Raw genomic sequence first — 19,987 nt, 5'->3', positions numbered from 1 at the left:
AAACGGTTGATCACTGTTATGCGAATACACGTTATGCCGTTTAGCGACAAATAATTCACTATAACTATACACTCGAGGCACAGACAAATTACATACTAGCCAACAATGAAACCAACAGATTTCCTGTATATTGATTCAACAGGTGAGTACTGCACACTAATTTTCTTCAGCAAAATGTTCAGCACTTACTTCAACAGGAACATTCTATGAACGGCTACTTGTATGCCAAAGAATGGCTGCTCATTGCTTTTACTTAGCAACGGCTTCACTGGCGTCAATTTTTATCTACTGAAGAAGAGTACTAATATAATATGAAAGCTAGTTAATCATATATTACATGATTCATGACCCTGTGCACTGAAACTGTGGCCCTTTTCCATCACAACATGTTATATTAAGCATAATAAATAGATACATTGATTTTATCTATGAGACAAGTACTTGGGCAGTGTTCATTCCAACATTATGTATGAATCACTAATTTAATAACAAATTGGATTTTCAGTAGGATGTCTAATCGAAGAAAAAATAGTTCTAGCCAACCCTACATCTCTAATTAATTTTGAGCCATCTCTATGGATGAATAAAGTTCACTTTCATTAATGATTTTTGCAGTAAACGGGAGTTCTATTGCTACTACTTCACAATCCATTCGCACTAACTACCTTAAATGGGCCTGATTTATGGCACAAAGCTGTATATTAAAATTTTAAAATTACACAAACCACATCTGTTGTTATAAAATGTTACTTTATTACCAGGTAGATCATCATATCTCTACAGGTAATTAGCGATACAAATCATTAATATAAGCAAAATAATGAGATTTTAAAAAATCAAAGTACAATAAATGATACTTTCAAACTATTTTTAGGTCAGGGAATTAGAATCCCCAAATGTACTTAATCATCAGCATAGCTTTCTTAAACGTTAAATACCAAGAGAGAATGGAATACCCATGTATTATAGCTCATCATTGCTTCAACATATTAATTACAATGGCATAAGTGACAAATTTCTAATACATTTCAATAAAGATTTTCTTTTTGCCCCTTGAAAATCTAAAGCAATAGTATATTGTCCAGCTAAGCATATCCAATATTTACTACTTGCTTTCTACAACAAGGTGTATTCATTTAGCACAACAAAATGCCCCAACGCACTTCACAGGAGTTTCAAAAAGTAACATTTGATACTGAGCCATGAAATATTAGGACGTAAAGTTTTGTCTTACAAGAGAGATAGACAGAGTTCTGGGGAGGGAATCGCAGGCCTTTGTTCGGCCTTGGCAGCTGGATGCCAACGATGAAGAGATTAAAATCGAGGATCCCCAAGAGGCCAGAATTAGGGAAGCTCAGGTGAAGGATCAACGTGCATTGCCAAAGATTAGAGAGGATCAACCCGAGCATTTGACTTTCCAATTTTCCTTTTTTTACAGCAATATAAATAAAGGTTATTGTTGAAGCCAGAAACATGGCGCTCTTACTTGAACTTGCACTGATTAATTTATCATGAAGTTGAAAAATGTAAACATGCGGTGAGGTTATCGCTGCCCAAAACATTTAGCTTCAGTCTCTGAGCAAGATGTTCATCCAGATGCAGGTACAAATCCTCTGGAGAAGCAAAAATATTCCATATAAAGAGGTACAGGACATCAAGTGCCTCATGCTCTCATATCACAGTCGATGAATGAATAGCTGAAGTTTCAGCCCAAAAAGGAAGGGCATGCTCCAGTACAACTTCTGAAACATTCATACCATGAAGCCCAACTAACATAATAACTTCATCAATCTGCACAGTGATTGTAGTTCTTCATAAGTTCTCTTTACTTCCAGGCATTTTATTTGGTTAAAGGCGCTAAGTTGTTGTTGTTTAGATCCTTTATTTTATAAATCCACATCAGGTAATATTGTAAAATAAACCACTGATGTGCAACAACTATACAACGTCTCAACCAAATTAGACAATACATTCATAATTTTGTTTGAAATGTTATCTGGTTGGTCCCCTCAAGGACCCATGTGATAGTCAACCACTTCCACTTTCTAAAAATGGAATTGAACTTGTAGATACTGTGAAAGAGTTTTAACTTAAAATCTTTACAAACCGGATGTCAGTATTTAATATGCTTAACATTGCCAATTAAGTAATATTGGAGCTATCAACATTAGCCAATTTCTATTTTTTTTTTAAAATTCAGAGTACCCAAATTCTTTATCTTTTCCAAATAAAGGGCAATTTAGCGTGGCCAATCCACCTACACTGCACGTTTGGGTGGTGGGGGCAAGACCCACGCCGACACGGGGAGAATGTGCAAACTCCTCGGCACGATAATGCAGCAGTGCTAACCATTACACTACCGTACTGCCCACTACATTAGCCAATTTCTAAATGTGAAGTTTTCAGTTGCGTACTTTATTATGCCAAGACAATAACCAAGTAAAAGGTGCTACTGTGCCCATTATTACGCTGAAAGGCTCAACCAAATGGAATTAAATATATTCTTCTCTTGTCACTCATCCATCTTTCCATGTCATTTAAATCTCTCACCTTTCCCTTTTCATCTTCACAGACTATCTGGCTTTAGATTGTTTCCCCGGTAGTGAAGGAGTTGGGACTCCCCAATAGCCGCAATGGAAGTGGAAGCCTCCATCAACACAAAGTACTCTTCAAGTACAAATACAGGTATTTTCACAACCATTATTACTGCTCGACTATTCCTGCATCCATCAATTTGTGTCCAGTCAGAGGAACGAGGTAAGGTGTGAGGGGTGACAGGTAACAAGCCTTAAAGAGGGAGATTGTGAATATGGGAGAGTCGGTACATTTGCCCAACTGTGATGAACAGTAAATGGATGGGCCAAAATCTCTGTGAACCTGGAGTTCATTCTAAATGAAAGATAGACAGACTGTAGAAGTGCCAACGAATAATTTCTTCATTTGAATTTTTATAACCTTTTAAAAAAACATATTGACTCACCTGTATCAAATAATAAATTACAACTGCAATTTAGCAGCATGAAATTAAAGACAACCACTAAAATTAGTCAAGTACTTTGGACCTACTTATACCAAGAAGAAAAATATTTTCGTACTTTTCACAAGAGTGCCCAACTGGGAAAATAATTTTGTGAGTAATGTTGATTCTCAGACAAATATGAGGCTCAGAACAGATGGTATAACTTTTAATTTTTCCACAAATGTCACAACCCCCACCACTCCTGCAGATGATTCACTGCATAAATATAATTATTTCTACAGTTTATTTTAATAGAAATGAACTGTGCTGCAGGTGGTATTAACTCTTCAACCTCAAGAGCAGCACGGTGGCGCAGTGGGTTAGCCCTGCTGCCCCACGAGGCCGAGTCCCAGGTTCGATCCCGGCCCTGGGTCACTGTCCGTGTGGAGTTTGCACATTCTCCCCGTGTTTGTGTGGGTTTTGCCCCCACAACCCAAAGATGTGCAGGTTAGGTGGATTAGCCACGCTAAATTGCCCTTTAACTGGAAAAAATTAATTGGGTATTCTAAATTTTTTTCAAACTCTTCAACCTCAGGTATGATTTGTTGGTTCGTCACAAAGGTCAGTGGGGTTGCTCTGGGAATAAATGGATACCTGGAAGTGCAGACCTTCTGGTAGGGTAACTACAAGTGGACATTGATGAAGTTTTATATAAAAACCACAGGGGTGGAGTATATAAACAAAAAGAACAGCTTTCGACACTTAAATGCTACATTGAATAATTCCTGAAAACTCTTAGAAGCTAACATAATTGATGTGATCAAATTAGATTGCACTTTACAAATGCTGTACATTTGATATAAGTCACTGGTACGCAATCCAGTTCATTTACAAAGATTTCAATATCGATTAAGGAAGTCCTGTTCCTTCCAATCAGAAAGAAAATACCAGTTTACATACTATTACATATTCCATGAGACAAGCTTGTGAATGCTAGATATGCAACTGTGATACACAAATATGCAAAACGAACTATGAAACAACACTGATCAAGGAAGCAAATGTTTGTTGTGTGCAAAATATGATTACTCTGTATGAGGAGTCATGGGGGAGGTAAGTCAGGCCACATTCATGCATTTCTAGCAGCCAGTTACAAAGTATTTGCAGTCAGGTCTGCAGCTAGTCTTTCTAAGTGAACAACTTTGTTCAACGTGGTGGAAGAGAGGAAATATTTAATTCCAACAACTTAGTTCAATCTTTACAAATCTAAAAACTGCACTTACATTAAGATATTCCCAGAAACCACAACAGTACAAAAAACAATAATAGTTCCAAATCATCAGAAAAAATTATATGAAAGATTTCAGTTGCATATATACTTCACAAAATTCTTCAGAAGCTATGAATGATAGACAGCTTAATAGCGATAAAGGAAAGGAACATCCCAACTCTTTAAACCCAATTTTACAATGAAAATTTCATGATCAAAATTATTCTAAAGAATGTTGAATAAATGGCATACTTACTTGTGCTCATTGTCAACAACACTGGAAGCTGTAAGAAAAAGAATCAGAGGTAAAAAAAAATATTGCTCATCATCCTGTTAAGAATTGATTTGCTACCAACAAATGAACATGAATAAGACAATTTTTGAACAAGGTTCATCAAATTTGACAGTTCATCATAACTCAGTATATTAATCCCTTCACTCAATTTTTGTTTCATTCTGGATGGACTGTATTTTTTGGCCAATCCTTTTCTAGCTAAAACAGTATTCATATTCAGCTTTTTATTCAAATGTCCTGGAAGGTTCCTAGGAAAAATGGCAGGTTTTAAACATCAAGATAAAATGAAAATAAATACCATTTACTTGCGGAGTTCCTGGCAAAATTTGGTTCCAACTCCATCTGCAAGTTTGCTGATGACACAACCATAGTGGGATGGATCTCGAACAACAACATGTCAGAATACAGGAGGGAGAGAGAACACAGTGGAGTGGTGTAACAACAAAAATCTATCCCTCAATGCCAGCAAAACTAAAGAGCTGGCCATTGACTTCAGGAAGCAAAGTATCGTACACACCCCTGTCTGCATCAACTGGGCTGAGGTGGAGATGGTTGACAGCTTCAAATTCCGAGGTGTGCACATCACCAAAAATCTGTCCTGGTCCACCCACGTCGACACTGCCACCAAGAAAGCCTTTTAGGGGCTGGTTTAGCACAGGGCTAAATCGCTGGCTTTTAAAGCAGACCAAGGCAGGCCAGCAGCACGGTTCAATTCCCGTACCAGTCTCCCCGAACAGGCGCTGGAATGTGGCGACTAGGGGCTTTTCACAGTAACTTCATTTGAAGCCTACTTGTGACAATAAGCGATTTTCATTCATTTCATTTCCTCAGGAAACTAAGGAAATTCAGCATGTCCACACTGTCTCGTACTTTTACAGATGCACCATAGAAAGCATCCTACCTGGCTGCATCACAGCCTGGTATGGCAACTGCTCGGCCCAAGGCTGCAAGAAACTTCAGAGAGTCATGAACACAACTCAATCCATCACAGAAACTTGTCTCCCATCCATTGACTCCATCTACATACACCTCTCTCCGACTTGTGAAAGCGAGCAGCATAATCAAAGGCCCCTCCCACCCAGCTTACTCATTCTCTTCCAACTTCTTCCATCGGGCAGGAGATACAAAAGTCTGAGAACATGCACAAACAGATTCAAAAACGGCTTCATCCCCACTATTACCAGACTCCTAAACGACTCTCGGGGACTGACCTGATTAATACTACACTCCTGTATGCTTCACCCGATGCTGGTGTCTAAGTATTTACATTGTGTACCTTGTGTTGCCCTATTATGTATTTCCTTTTCATGTACTAAATGATCTCATAGAATCATAGAATTTACAGCGCAGAAGGAGGCTATTCGGCCCATCAAATCTGCACCGGCCATTGGAAAGGGCACCCCGCCCAAGGCCACACACCCACCCTATAACCCCACCCAACCTATTTTGTTGGACACTAAGGGTAATTTAGCAAGTCCAATCCACCTAACCTGCACATCTTTGGACTGTGGGAGGAAACCGGAGCACCCGGAGGAAACCCACGCACACACGGGGAGAACGTGCAGACTCCGCACAGACAGTGACCCAAGCCAGGAATCAAACCTAGGACCCTAGAGCTGTGAAGTAACTGTACTAACCACTATGCTACCATGTTGCCCCATCTGTTTGAGCTGCTCGCAGAAAAATACTTTTCACTGTACCTCGGTACACGTGACAATAAACAAATCAAATCCATGATGGGCTGATGAATAAATGCACATCATGCCATGTTCTTGCACCATACCAACACATTTTCCAGGTCCTTGCTGAATTAATCTTAGGCAGGGTGACTCACTGTCCCCAGCATTGGCGAAGGGGAGGTATGCAATATTTCTAGGTTGCTGATATCCAATGACCCTTGTGGCAACTATGTGAGCGATGCAGGTGATTCAACTTATTATATACAATGCAACCGTAAGGTAAAAAGCTGGCTAACACTCATTGAACTTGATATACAAACTGGACAGTCATTTAAATGGGATATCTGTGGGTTGCTGGAGGACCATGCCAGCACAAATTATGTGCCTTCAGCAGACAGCGAGATAAAATTGGAAATTTAAGTACAATCAGGCAACTATTAGTACCATCAGCACAAAACCTTGCACACGAGGAGGTGCAGTTAACCCTATGAAGTGCCCCTCCACCAGCAAAAGACCAAACCCAGCTCGTCCACCCATTTCAGCATGCTAGCACAATGGTTAGCACAGTTGCTTCACCATTCCAGGGCCCCAGGTTCGATTCCCGGCTTGGGTCATTTGTTCAAAAGCAAAAGGTTGAAGATGTAATGTGGACATTGGCATATGTGCCAATGAGGGGGGAGCTCATATTCCTCAAGGAACATATGGTAACCAATTGTCCCCAGCCAATTTTGGGTGGCACAGGGTTAGCACTGCTAGCTCACTGCGCCAGGAACCTGGGTTCGATTCCGACCTCGGGTGACTGTCTGTGTAGAGTTTGCACATTCTCTCCATGTCTGCGTGGATTTTCTCTGGGCGCTCTGGTTTCCTCCCACAGTCCAAAGATGTGCAGGTTAGGTGGACTGGCCATGCTAAATTACCCCCAAGTGTGCAAAGGTTAGGTGGAGTTACAGAGATAGGGCAGAGGTTAGGTCTGTGTAGGGTGGTCTTTCAAATGGTCGATGCAGACTCGATGGGCCAAATGGCCTCCTTCTGCACTGTAGGGATTCTATGAATAGGATCGAGCCAGGTTATAATGGTGAGTTACCAACCTTAATGTTGTGAAAGCACTAGACTATCAAACATGGTTGAAGCTGAAGCAACATTATGGTTAATGGGTTGGCACCTATTCTGCATTACTGCACAAAGACAAAATCTACCTCAGCATGTTAATGGCTATGAAAACAACTAGAAATGGGCATAAAAAGCTGGGTTAACCAGTGATGCCCACATCCCGTAAATGAATAAAAAAGATACTGATGTTAAAAACAATTCTTCAAACAAAGAAAACAAAAAGATCAGCAATTTGTCTTATTCAGTTCTTTTCACTTACCGCCAGACATCGAAATAAGACAGGCATGGTTTTGGTTTCGAACAAGATGTTTTGCCATGGCATCTGAGCCAGTAACATCAGCTTCAAATGGACAGTCAGCACACATCAGTTTGATACCTCTGAAACAATATGAAGCAAGTATAGTACTCAATGAAAACAAACATTAATTCTGTGACAGGTATCGCCCAATATCACACAACATTGGGTAGTTGGGATTACCGGAGACATTCCTTTTCGTATAGCCTAATAATGGCATATATACTGGCGGATATATATTTCCAGGGGTAGTAGTTTGTTTCTAGCTCAGAAGCGATTAGCTTGCAGCACTTCTCAGCAACCCTGAGTTTGTCTTGCTCTTGAGATTCTGGATGTGAATCTAGTTACCTCTGTTTGTATTTTATTATTGTAGCATGACAATGGACGGAAGATAGAAATGTGGTAGGGCAAATTTCAAACATTTGGCACCAGCTGCGTATGGAGATACAAAAAGGTCAATCAAATTGGGTGCCTGTGGCCAAATATTTCAGATCCAGGTGCATGTTCCAGAAACCTTAATCCACAACCTAATATTAATCTAGGATGACACGTGGCGTAGTGGTATTCTCGTTGGACGAGTAATCCAGAGTAATGTTTTGGGTTGGGCAATAAATGCTGGCACAGCCGGTGACGCCCCTGTCCCATGAACAAATAAAATTATACTTCAAATCCCACAATAGAGGATGAATCGGATTTAATTTTTTTAAAATCTGGAATTAAAAGTCTAATGATAACCATGAAAACATTGTCAGTTGACGTTAAAACCCATGTCCTTCCCTTATGCTCGGAATCTGCAGTCCTTACCTGATCTGGCCTATATGCGACTCCAGACCTACAATAATGTTGTTCGATATTTTTCAAGCTGGAGGAAGGTTTGTCATGGTGTTCCTCACGGGTCAGTACTGGGATCCTTGCTTTTCCAGATATATATTAATGATCTAGATCTTGGCGTGCAGAGGACAATTTCAAAGTTTAACTTGGAAGTCTTGTAAACTGTGAAAGGACAGTGGACAACTTCAAAAGGACATAATAATAATCTTTTGACAACAATAATAAAGATTATCATGTCATTTTGAAATTGTACCTTTCACATTGTACAAGATTTCAAATTTTGTATCATCATTAACAAGTTGGTGGAGTGTACAGATAGGTGGCAAATGAAGTCCAATGCGGAGAAGCGCGAGATGATGCATTTTGGTAGGAAGAATATGAAGAGACAATATAAAGGGGTAAAAAAATTCTAACCCGGGTGGAGGAGCTGACAGACCTGAGTGTATATGTGCATGGATCATTGAAGATAGGATTACCTGAAGTATTCGCCAGTGTGCATGGATCATTGAAGGTGGCTTGTCAAGTGGAGGACAGTTAGTAAAGCATATAGTATTCTGGGCTTTATTAATAGAGCCACAGAATAAAAGTTATGCTGAATTTAGACCACTGAGTTAGATCACAGTTTTATTTTATTTGTTCATGGGATGGGGCGTTGCCAGCATTTATTGTCCAACCCTAATTGCCCTTGAGGGGGTAGTTAAGAGTCAACAACATTGCTGTGGTCTGGCGTCACATGTAGGCCAGGCCAGGTAAGGATGACCGATTTCCTTCCCTAAAGGACATTAGTGAACAAGATGAGGTTTTACAACAATCATTTCATGGTCGTCATTACACTTTTAGGTCTTTGGAGCATTACTCTGGGTCTCTGGTTCACCAGTGGAGTGACAATACCACTGGGCCAACACCTCCATGTGGAATATTCCGTACAGTTCTAGGTGCCACACTATAGGAAGGGTATGAGCAAATTGGAGAGATGAAGAGGTTTACAAGAATTATTCCAGGAATGAGAAGCTTCAGTTATGAGGGTAGGTTGGAAAGGTTGAGACTGTTCTCCTTGGAGAGAAGAAAGCTAAGAGGAGATTTGATATAGATGTTCAAAATCATGAGGGGGCTGGACAGACGACTAGATAAGGAGAAACTGTTAGTGCCTGTAAATGGATCAAGAATGAGAAGGCATAGACTACAGGTGATTTGGAAAAGAAGCAAATGTGATTGGAGAACAAACGTTTTCACAGCGAGTGGTGCAGATCAGGAAAGCATTGCCTGGAAGAGTGGTGGAGGTAGGTTCAATTGCAGCAATCAAGATGGCATTAGATGATTACTTGAATGTGCAGGGGTAGAATGAAAAGGCAGGAGAATGGCATTAAGTCATGATGCTCACTTGCAGAGTCGGTGCAGACACAATGGGCTAAATGCCTCCTTCTGCACTGTAACAATTCTGTGACTCTTGAATGCCCCCTGAAATGGCCTAGCAAGCCTCAGTTGTAAGAAACCATTCGTAAATCTCAAAGCAATAAAACCAGATGGACCACCTGGCATTGACCTAGACACCATAAAATACAAATCAATCCTGTCAACCCTACGAAGTCCTGGACTGATGACATGTGCCAAAATTGGAAGAACTGTCTCACAGAATTTGCGACAGCGTGACAGTCATACGCATGGGATCATACCTTACAGACAATGCCCCAGGCAGCAAACAGGCAGATGTTGCACCACAGCGACTCGGGAACAAATGGTCTCATGGCTTCAGGTCAAACATGAGCAAGGAAACCTCCTTATGATTATCACAGATTGACCGCCTGTTAGCTGATGAATCAAGTGTTGAACACCACTTGGAAGAAGCACCAAGGGTGGAAAGAGCACAGAATGTACTCTGGGTGGGAGACTATAAGGTCTATCACCAAGAGTGGCTCAAACCAAGCTGCTCCAGTCCTAAAGGACAGGGTCTGTGGCAGGTGGTCAGGGAACCAAGAGGGAAAAATCTACCTGACCTCATCCACACCAATCCACCTGCTGCAGACGCAGCTACTCATAACAATATCGATAGGGGAGACAACCACAAAATCCTTGTAGAGATAAAGTTCTGTCTTTGCATTGAGAATACTCGCCATCATGTTGCGCGGCACTATCACTGCACTCAATCAGATAGATTGCGAATGTGTCTAGAAACTCAACACTGGGCAACAATGAAGCACAGTAACCTCTAACTTCATGGCCCAGCACATCCCCCACTCTAACAAGCCAGGGGATTCAATACTGATTCAATGAAGAGTACAGGAGGGCATGCCAGGCTTACCGAAAAACAAAATGTCAACCTGGTGAAGAGACGCAGAACTACTCGTATTGCAAGCAGCAAGTGATAGACAACCAATGGATCAGATCCAGGTTCTACAGCCCTGCCACATCCAGTCATGAATCATGGTGGATAATTGAAATAATTCACTGGAGGAGGAGGCCACTCCACAAATATCCCCTTCCTCAGATGGGGGAGTCCAGCACATTGGTGCAAAAGGCTAGGCTGAAGCATTTGCTGCAATGTAAAGCTAGAAATGTCAAGTGGATAACCCATCTCTGCCCTCTGGAGGTCCCCAGCATCACAGATGCCAGTTTTCAGTAAATTCGATTCACTCCAAGTAATATCAAGAAACTGTTGACGGCACTGGATACTGCAAGGGCTATGGTCCATAACAATATTCTGGCAGTAGTACTGAAGGTTTGTGCTCCAGAACTTGTCGCACCCCTAGCCAAGATGTTCCAGTGCAGCCACAACACTGATATCAACCCTGCAATGTGGAAAATTGCTTAAGTTATGACCTGTACATTAAAAGCAAGGCAAATACAACCTGGCCAATTATCAATCCATCAGTTTATTTCTGATCATCAATAGTGATGGAAGGGGTTGACAAAAGTCCTATTAAACAGCACTTGCTCAGCAATAACCAGCTTACTGAGCTAATTTTGGCTTTTGCCACCACTCAGCCCCTGACCTCACTACAGCCTTTGTTCAAACATGGACAAAAGAGCTGCACTCCAGAGGTGAGGGGAGAGGAACTGCTCTTGACATTAAAGCTACATTTCAGCGTGTGGCATCAAGGAGCCCAAGCAAAACTGGAGTCAATGGGATCCAGGAGCATAATAATCTACTGGTTGGAGTAATACCTAGTGCAAAAGGAAGATGGTGGCGATTGTGGGAGATCCAGAACATCACTGCAGGGGAACGTCAAGGTAGTGTCCGAGCTTAACCATCTCTAGTTGCTTCATCAACAACCTTTCTTCCGTCATATAGTAAGAAGTGGGGATGTTAATGGAGGATTGCACAACATACAGCATCATTCATAACTTCCCATATACAAAAGCAGTCCAAGCCCAAATGCAACAAGACCTGGACAATATCGAGGCTGTCAACTGCCAGGTCACATATGCACCACACAAGTGCCTGGTGGTAATCATCTCCCACAAGAGAGAATCTAACCTTCACTCCTTGACATCCAATGGCATTACCATTGCTGAAGCCCCCACAATCAACATCATGGGGATTACCACTGACCAGAAACTGAACGAGCAATATAAATACTGTGGCTACAAGAGCAGGTCAGAGGCTAGGAATCCTGTGGCAAGTAACTCACCGTTGACCCTTCAAGGCCTGACCACCGTCTACAAGTCAGGAGTGTGATGGAATACTCACCCCTTGCATGAATGTGTGCAGTTCCAACAACACTCAAGAAGCTTGACATCATTCAGGACAAAATAACCTTCTACCAATGCACAGCGACTTCAATGTGTATCATTTACAAGATGCACTGCAAGCACTCAACAATGCTCCTGAGAAAGCACCTTCCAAACCCACAGCAACTACCATCTAGAAGGAAAAGGGCAGCCGATACATGGGAGCAATACCACCTGCAAACTATACATCAACCTGACTTGGAACTATATCGTTGTTCCTTCACTATGATTGGGAAATATCCTGGAACCCCCTTCCTAATAGCACTGTGGGTGTACCTACCCCACATGGATGCAGCGGTTCAACAAGGCAGCTCACCACCACAGTCTCTAGAGATGGGTAACAAATGCTGGCCTAGCCAGTGACACCTACACCCATGAATGAATTAAAAAATAGAACAACTGCGCATGACTCGAGCTTCAAATAAGGCTTGGCAAGAATTCCACAGACAGAAGTTAAGAACTGAAATGCATCACTAATATCCTGCAAACATTTTGGCCCGAGGTTGAATGTAGCAGCTATTCTGTTTGGCACAAAACAAGGAGGTCCGTCTAGCGCCAATAACTCCTTATGCTGATGTCTGACATGGTCAAGCTTTTGTGACAAACTAATAAATCACCTTGCTGGGATGCTGTAGAGAGTGGGACCTGGTGGAAAGTGACTAGTGTTCTACTTTAGACTAACAGTTCAGAAACAAAAAGTACAATTTGCAAAAACATGTCAAAGGGTGCAACATTCCATAACTAAATGGAAACTAACCATCCTCAGCCATATTATAAGGATCCTTCCTGTTTACTGCCCGTCTATTATCTTGTTTCCCCTTTCTTTTATTTTTGCCATTACATTTTTGATCCATGGATGATTTATGGACATGTGTCTTTAAGATAGTCTTATCACTAATTCGAACGGAAGAAAGCTCTGCCTCGTGTCATTAATTCAAACAGAGGATTCCAGCAGCAGGACAGGTCACTGTGCTAGTCTGTGCTGGTTCAAACTAGAGGTGTAAGCTGTCTGGCATCAATGACAAGATTGGCTGGGACTCTGTTTGATTGATTTGGCTGGGGGCCAATGAATTGGCCCAAAAGGTTGTGCTCTGTCCAGTAACAGGTGGTGATTGGATCTGATCCCACTGGAATGTTTTCAGAGTCACAAGGGTTCCAGTTTTGATTCAGGCAAGTTGATGGAGGGATCTAACCAACTCTCTCCCAAAACGATTCTCTTCAGAAGGCCACTGTGAGAGGCCTGAAGTCAAAACACGAGCTGGAGGTAAGGTTTGACGTGAAATAAAGTGTCTCTCCAGAAACACTGCTGCCTGCGAATACTGAATGATTTTTCTAAATTATATAAACCCCGAATGAATGACTCTCCAAGGAAGACTATTACTGACTGAAAACTAGAGACTTTAATCAGCAAGTGTGCTGAAGAACCATATTTGAAGCAAAGACTCTTCTCTTTTGACCTTCATTCTTATTATTCTTGCCCCTTTCCACACCTCTGTCTTGTGTGTGTGGCTAAAGGGTGGGAGTTAAAGGGGTAGTAGGTACTATCTTCTTGTTATCCAGTTGAATTTACTGCATATTTCATGACAGTTCTTGGTATAAATATTTCATGACAGTTCTTGGTATAAATAAACAATAATCATGATTAAACGTACAAACCTGGTGAGTATAATTAGTGGTAAGCCAATGGCCAAAAACCTAGGGACTTTTCATTGGATTGATTGGTTAATTCACCTATGTTGTGGGACGAGTGGGGCTGGAATTAACTGCACACTTGCCCAGGGTGTCGTGAAGAAGTCAATTTCAAATGCAAGTGAAACAGATTGAATTTTCCAATCTCTGCTAAGAATGTTTGCCAGCTTTGCCATTTGCTTGCTTCTGCATAAAATAGAAGCAATTACTAAACCAATCAGCTGTGTTTTAATAGAAGAAATGCTGTCACTTTTACACAGCAGAAATTAGTGGGTAATATCAAATCCAATCTATTAAAATTTGCTCTCCATTGTGATACTAATACAACATTCACCCACTTACAACCAACCGTATTTAATGTGAACTTAATTCACTTAATGTTTTTTTTTCAAATTGGGTGTTAACTAATTTTTGTGCAAAGGTTTCATCACTCTTCTCATTATCTGTCAGCTCACGGAGGCACCCTTATGATGTTTTACATAAGTTTCATGTATCAAAAGTATACAACCATTCTTTAATGTGGCAAATGGACGGGTACTATCAGTAGAATTTCCTCAGTGATTTACTTAGATGTAAAATGATACTGAATTTGGCAGCATGGTGGCGCAATGATTAGCACTGGGTTCGATCCTGGGTCACCGTCTGTGTGGAGTTTGCACATTCTCTCAATGTCCGTGGGGTCTCACCCCCACAACCCAAAAAGCAGTGCAGGGTAGATGAATTGGCCTCGCTAAATTGTCCCTTAATTGAAAACAATGACTTGGGTAAATTATTTTTTAAAAATGATACTGTATTTCCTACCTCAATTTGTTTGAAAAATCTCGGAACATCAAAAATTTAATTTTACATGGGACAGTATGAAACCTGCAAAACAGAACAGTTATTAAGACACCATAATGATATTGGAGACTATCCACTTCAATTATATCAACTATACATTATTGAAATTATTTTAAAAGTAAATACTTTAATGAACTATATGTTACATATATCAATAAACTTATTTTTCTGAAATCCCATGTCTACAAATAACAGGAGGTATTTTTGAAAATTTACAGTTTGTCAACAGCTGACTCTGAAGGATCAAATTGGTTTTTTTTGTGGTTTTTGATTTTATTTGAAGTGAAAAAAAAATAGGTACAGCAGTAGTTAAAGTTGGGCCACCAAAAACCGTGAGTTAGGAAAAACAATCTATTTCGGACCATTGCAGATATGTCAAGCTCAGCAACAGAAATATTAGCAAAAGTGATTAATACCATACTTATGCAGCCAAACTAGCACTTAACCCCAACATGGAATTTTTGAAATTTCAGGATAAAATTGAAGAACCTGTATTATTGTTGTGGTTTCTGGCTACTTACCTATCACTATGATGAGACAGTGAAAACTGTTGAAAATTAAGCATTGGACGGTTGCAATCTTGCAATCAATAGCAGCATTTTGGTGTATGACACGATTGTTGACCTCAATCACAGAATGGCACCAACGTGATAACTATGTCAGTGCACCATGCTTTTACTATAACCATCAGGAGTGAAAGGCTACATTTGTTGTAAGAATTTAGTCCTCCCATCTTAAAGACCCAGATCTCCATAAAAATTCTAAATTGCAAAGCGTCATTCCCGTTCCTGTCAAATATTAAATCCATCGACAATATGCATCAAACTGTTGTGTATACAAATGTTGCAGCTGCAATGCACAACATATCTTGGACCCAATTTTGGATAAGAAAATGAATGGGGACAGGGGAAAAGCACTTACAACTCGAGGATTCTTTCACTACTACACCATTTAGTGAGGCAATTTTGACACTGAAAATTTAAAAAAATCTATTTTAGCGATCCCTCAAAGCCACGAATAACACAGCATTCATTTAGGGTGAAAATTTGCCAAAAAGACATCCTACCTTTTCAAGTGAGCCACATAAGATCTATTGCAGCTACTTCTGAATTGACAAAATGAGCAACGGATATAAGTGGAAAAGTGATTGGAAAATACTTTAATTTCTGAGTCACACTCGATACATTTGTGAACACCTGGTCCAGCCCTGTAAGTAACCGAGAAATATCATAGTTAAGAGCTAGTACAAAAGTATAACTTCAATTATAAAAGAAATTAACTGTGTTCCCTTTTCTCTCATTATAAGATACACCAAATTGATTGTTTTTGGATTCACAACAGGACAAATATTAATGAAAGAAAATTCCTGCGGATGCTGGAATCTGAAACGAAAGAGAAAATGCTGGAAAATCTCAGCAGGTCTGGCAGCATGTGTAGGGAGAGAAAAGAGCTAATGTTTTGAGTCCTATGACTCTTTGTCAAAGCTAACAGACAGAGAATGTGGGAAATATTTATACTGTGGGGTGAGAATGAAAGATGAGTCATAGCCACAGAAACCGGGTGCTAATGGCCACAGAAACCAAGGGGAAAGAGTGCTAATGGCAGTCCCCAGAGAGGACAAAAGGTGTGAAAGGTCAAACAGCAGGGAAACCATCAGAGGATGAACTGTAGATGTGGGGGGGAGGGGAAGGGGGAAGCAAAGAGAGAAAGGTGAAGGAACGGTGGATAAGATTAAGGGGGGGGGGGGGAATTAAATATATATTAAGAAAGAAAGAAATGGTAAAAGACAGTTAAAAGGAAACGGGATGAAAACAAATGGATCAAGGTGGGGTAGAGCTGATCATCTGAAGTTGTTGAATTCGATGTTCAGGCCGGAAGGCTGTAGCGTGCCTAACTGAAAGATGAGATGTTGTTCCTCCAGTTTGCGTTGCGCTTCACTGGAACATTGCAGCAGGCCAAGAACAGACATGTGGGCATGGGAGCGGAGTCTTTTGTTAAAATGGCAAACAACAGGAAGGTCAGGGTTCTGAATGCGCAGACCAAAGATGCTCAGCAAAGCGATCACCCAGTCGGCGCTTGGTCTCTCCGATATAGAGACCACATTGGGAGCAGCAAATGCAGTAGACCAAATTAGAAGAGATGCAAGTGAAACGCTGCTTAACCTGGAATGAGTGTTTTGGGCCTGGGATGTTAAGCATGGAAGAGGTAAAGGGGCAGGTGTTACACCTTCTGCAATTGCATGGGAAGGTGCCATGGGTGATGGGAGAGGAACTGGGTATGGCGGAGGAGTGGACTAGATTGTCTCGGTGGGAACAGTCTCGGTGGAGACTGACAGAGGGAGTGAAGGGAAGATGTGTTTGGTGGTGGCATCACGCTGGAGTTGGCAAAAATGGCAGAGGATTATGCTTTGTATACAGAGGCTATTATGAAACGAGGGGTCCTTGTTCTGGAAGGGAGTGGAGGGGGCGAGGGTAGTGGCACGTGAGATGGACCACACACTGTTGAGGGCCCTGCCCACAACTGTAGATGGGAATCATGGTTGAGGAAGGAGGAACACATTTTCGAAGCACCATTTTGGAAAGTGGCATCATCGGAACAAGTTGCAACGGAGATTTTCCAGCATTTTCTCTTTCGTAACAGATATTAAAACTGTCATAATGCCATTTTTTCCAACGAGAGAATCAAATGCTCAGCCCATAATATTCAACGGCTCTACCATCATTGAATCCCTCATGACAGGAAATCCTCAGTGTAGGGTCCTTGATTTAATCATCTTCATCTGCTTCATGAATGAGCTTCCTTTCATCATAAAGTCCGAAGTGGGGATGTTCACTGATGACTGAACAATGTTCAGCACCATTCGCAACTTTACAGGTACAAATGTAGTCCTTTCCAAATGCAGGAAAACCTGGGCAATATCCAGGTTTGGGCTGAAAAGTGTCAGGTTTTGGTGAGGTAATGACCACCACCAAGAGAGAATCTAATCTTCATCGCATGACATCCAATGGCATTACCATTGCTGAATCCCCCACCATCAACACCGTAGGAGTTACCATTAACCTGAAACTGAGCTGGACCAGCCATATAAATACGGTGAGCTACAAGAGCAGGTCAGAGCTAGGAATAAAGTGTTGAGTAACTCATCTCCTGACCTCCCCCCAAACCCTGTCCACCACCTAAAAGGCACAAATCGGTAGCGAGGAATACTTTCCACTTACTTAGGTGAGTGTAGCTCCAACAATACAAAAAAGCTTGACACTATCCACAACAAAGTAGCCTGCCTGATTGGCACTCCATCCACAAACATTCACTCCTTCCACAACTGATGCACAGTAGCAGCAGTGTGCAATGCATTGCAGCAACCTTCCAAACCAAGGCCACAACCCTCTAAAAGGACAAGGGCAGCAGACAAATGGAAACCACCACCTGGAAGTTCCCCTCCAAGTCATTCGCCATCCTGACTTGGAAACATATTGCTATTCCTTCATAGTCGCGCAGTCAAAATTCTGGAACTCCCTCCTTAGCAACACTCTGGGTGCACCTAGACCACATTGACAGCAGTAGTTCAAGAAGGCAGCTCAGCAACACCGTTGTCATGTCAATTAATAATGGATAATAAATGCTGGACGAGTCAACATCTCTGCTCACATCCCACGTGTGAATATAAACAAAATTTGGTTGACATCAATTATTCGGTCAATACTTGACTATTTAGGTGCTATGGATAGTTGTTAAATATCCTGTTGCACCATTTTACAAACAGAAAGGCTGACTGGTGTGCTGGTAAATAATTTGTGCCTCAACGAACACAAAATTGCCATTTTTCATTTTTGTTTGCAAAACAGCTACCACCTTAGCCGACATGAGAGCCAGGATGAGAAAATGTTGCAGAAATACTGATCTGTCTTACAAACCTTCACTAAAAACATTCAAACAGGCCAAATAAATTTAGGAAAGGAACTCATTCAGGAGTCGGAGCGCTTCCAATAGAATTAACACAAAAACTGAACCTGATGCTAGCTCCACGTTATTACTTTAGCTTTACACATCCTAGTTCGAGTTTTTCTTTAGACAACAGAAGGTGATGCGAAAATAACTTAGCATAATTTACCTGAAAGATCGCAGCACCAAATTAAAAGATTTGCTTGTTCTTTTGTTGGCTGGACTTTCTTTCTTTGCATCTTGCTTAATGTACGAACTTCCTCCAGTATTAAATTGGCTTATAGTTGTTGATTGCAATTTAGTATTTACTGTGACCGATGAGGAGTATTGGAGTGCATTTGCAGTGTTAATTGAAGGCATGGGAGATGATTCCACCTGACAAGGTGTCATGGAAGCACGAATAGTAACCTGTTAAGGAGACATCAATCAGAAGACTGTTGGAATTCCATGCACCCAGAAAGTTAAAACCAATGATACCATTACTCAGGTCATCAGGTAACATTAACAATTATTATTACAAGAGAATTTATATAATGTATTTTCTCTTATTAAATGAATACAACATGCTGAAAAATGTGGTCCCTCGGACATATGTCACACAATATTCTCCAAGCTGTCATAGTTCCAGCAAAGAACCAAAGCTCTGAATTTAAGCTTTTCAAAAATCCAGAGACCAGTGAAATCATCAGATTTCCGACCATTTGCAGCCAAGCAAACAGTGACAACAGAGCTTTGAATATTCTGACACAGTGGAAATTTTTTTCAGCCGTTTTGGGATACAGTATATGAAAACTGGGTTTCATCACATACAATAAATGTAGCATGCTCAGGAGGAATAGATAACTTGGGACCAATAGTTTTCCTTGCCTTATGCCAGTTGTAACCAAATTGAAAGAGGTTGATGAGTGCCTTCTTGGTACTACGGAATGGCTTGGTAGGCCACTTCAGGAGGCTGTTCAGAATCAACTAAGTATGTGTGGGACTAGAGACACATTCAGACATGACCAGATAAGGATAGCATGCTTGCTTCCATAACGGACATTAATGAGCTCAAATACAAATGATTCAATCTGACAGTTTCACAGATACTTTTATTGAAATGATCTTGAATTATTTGCAGCTTTTTAAAACACTAATTAAAATGATCAAACTGCTATGGTTTTAGTCTTGGTTACTTATCCAATAGCACAACCACTGCATTATCGTATCAATTGTATCAGGACGGTTATGCAAGATTTAGCTATTCTGCTGTTGATGTGCATGTTAGTGGAACACACACTTTCCTTTGCGGCCACAAAGTCTAACAGGTACATCTTCTGGTCTGTACTGGGATAAATGTTGTTGGCAT

General features: G+C 41.0%; 1 protein-coding gene across 1 annotated transcript in view; it reads right to left on the bottom strand.

Moving 5' to 3' along the window:
- Window positions 1–19,987, bottom strand: part of LOC119974514 (zinc finger protein 280D-like) — a 168,215-nt gene that overhangs the window by 16,406 nt on the left and 131,822 nt on the right. Inside the window, 5 exon segments of the mRNA XM_038813454.1 lie at window positions 4,486–4,513; window positions 7,573–7,691; window positions 14,659–14,721; window positions 15,764–15,904; window positions 18,809–19,047. Coding sequence (XP_038669382.1) covers window positions 4,486–4,513; window positions 7,573–7,691; window positions 14,659–14,721; window positions 15,764–15,904; window positions 18,809–19,047 — 590 coding nt within the window.

Source organism: Scyliorhinus canicula, chromosome 12 (genome assembly GCF_902713615.1).
Source record: "Scyliorhinus canicula chromosome 12, sScyCan1.1, whole genome shotgun sequence".
NCBI lineage: Eukaryota > Metazoa > Chordata > Chondrichthyes > Carcharhiniformes > Scyliorhinidae > Scyliorhinus > Scyliorhinus canicula.
The sequence above is the reverse complement of the archived record's forward strand: the minus strand, read 5'-3'. Positions and strand labels throughout refer to the sequence as shown.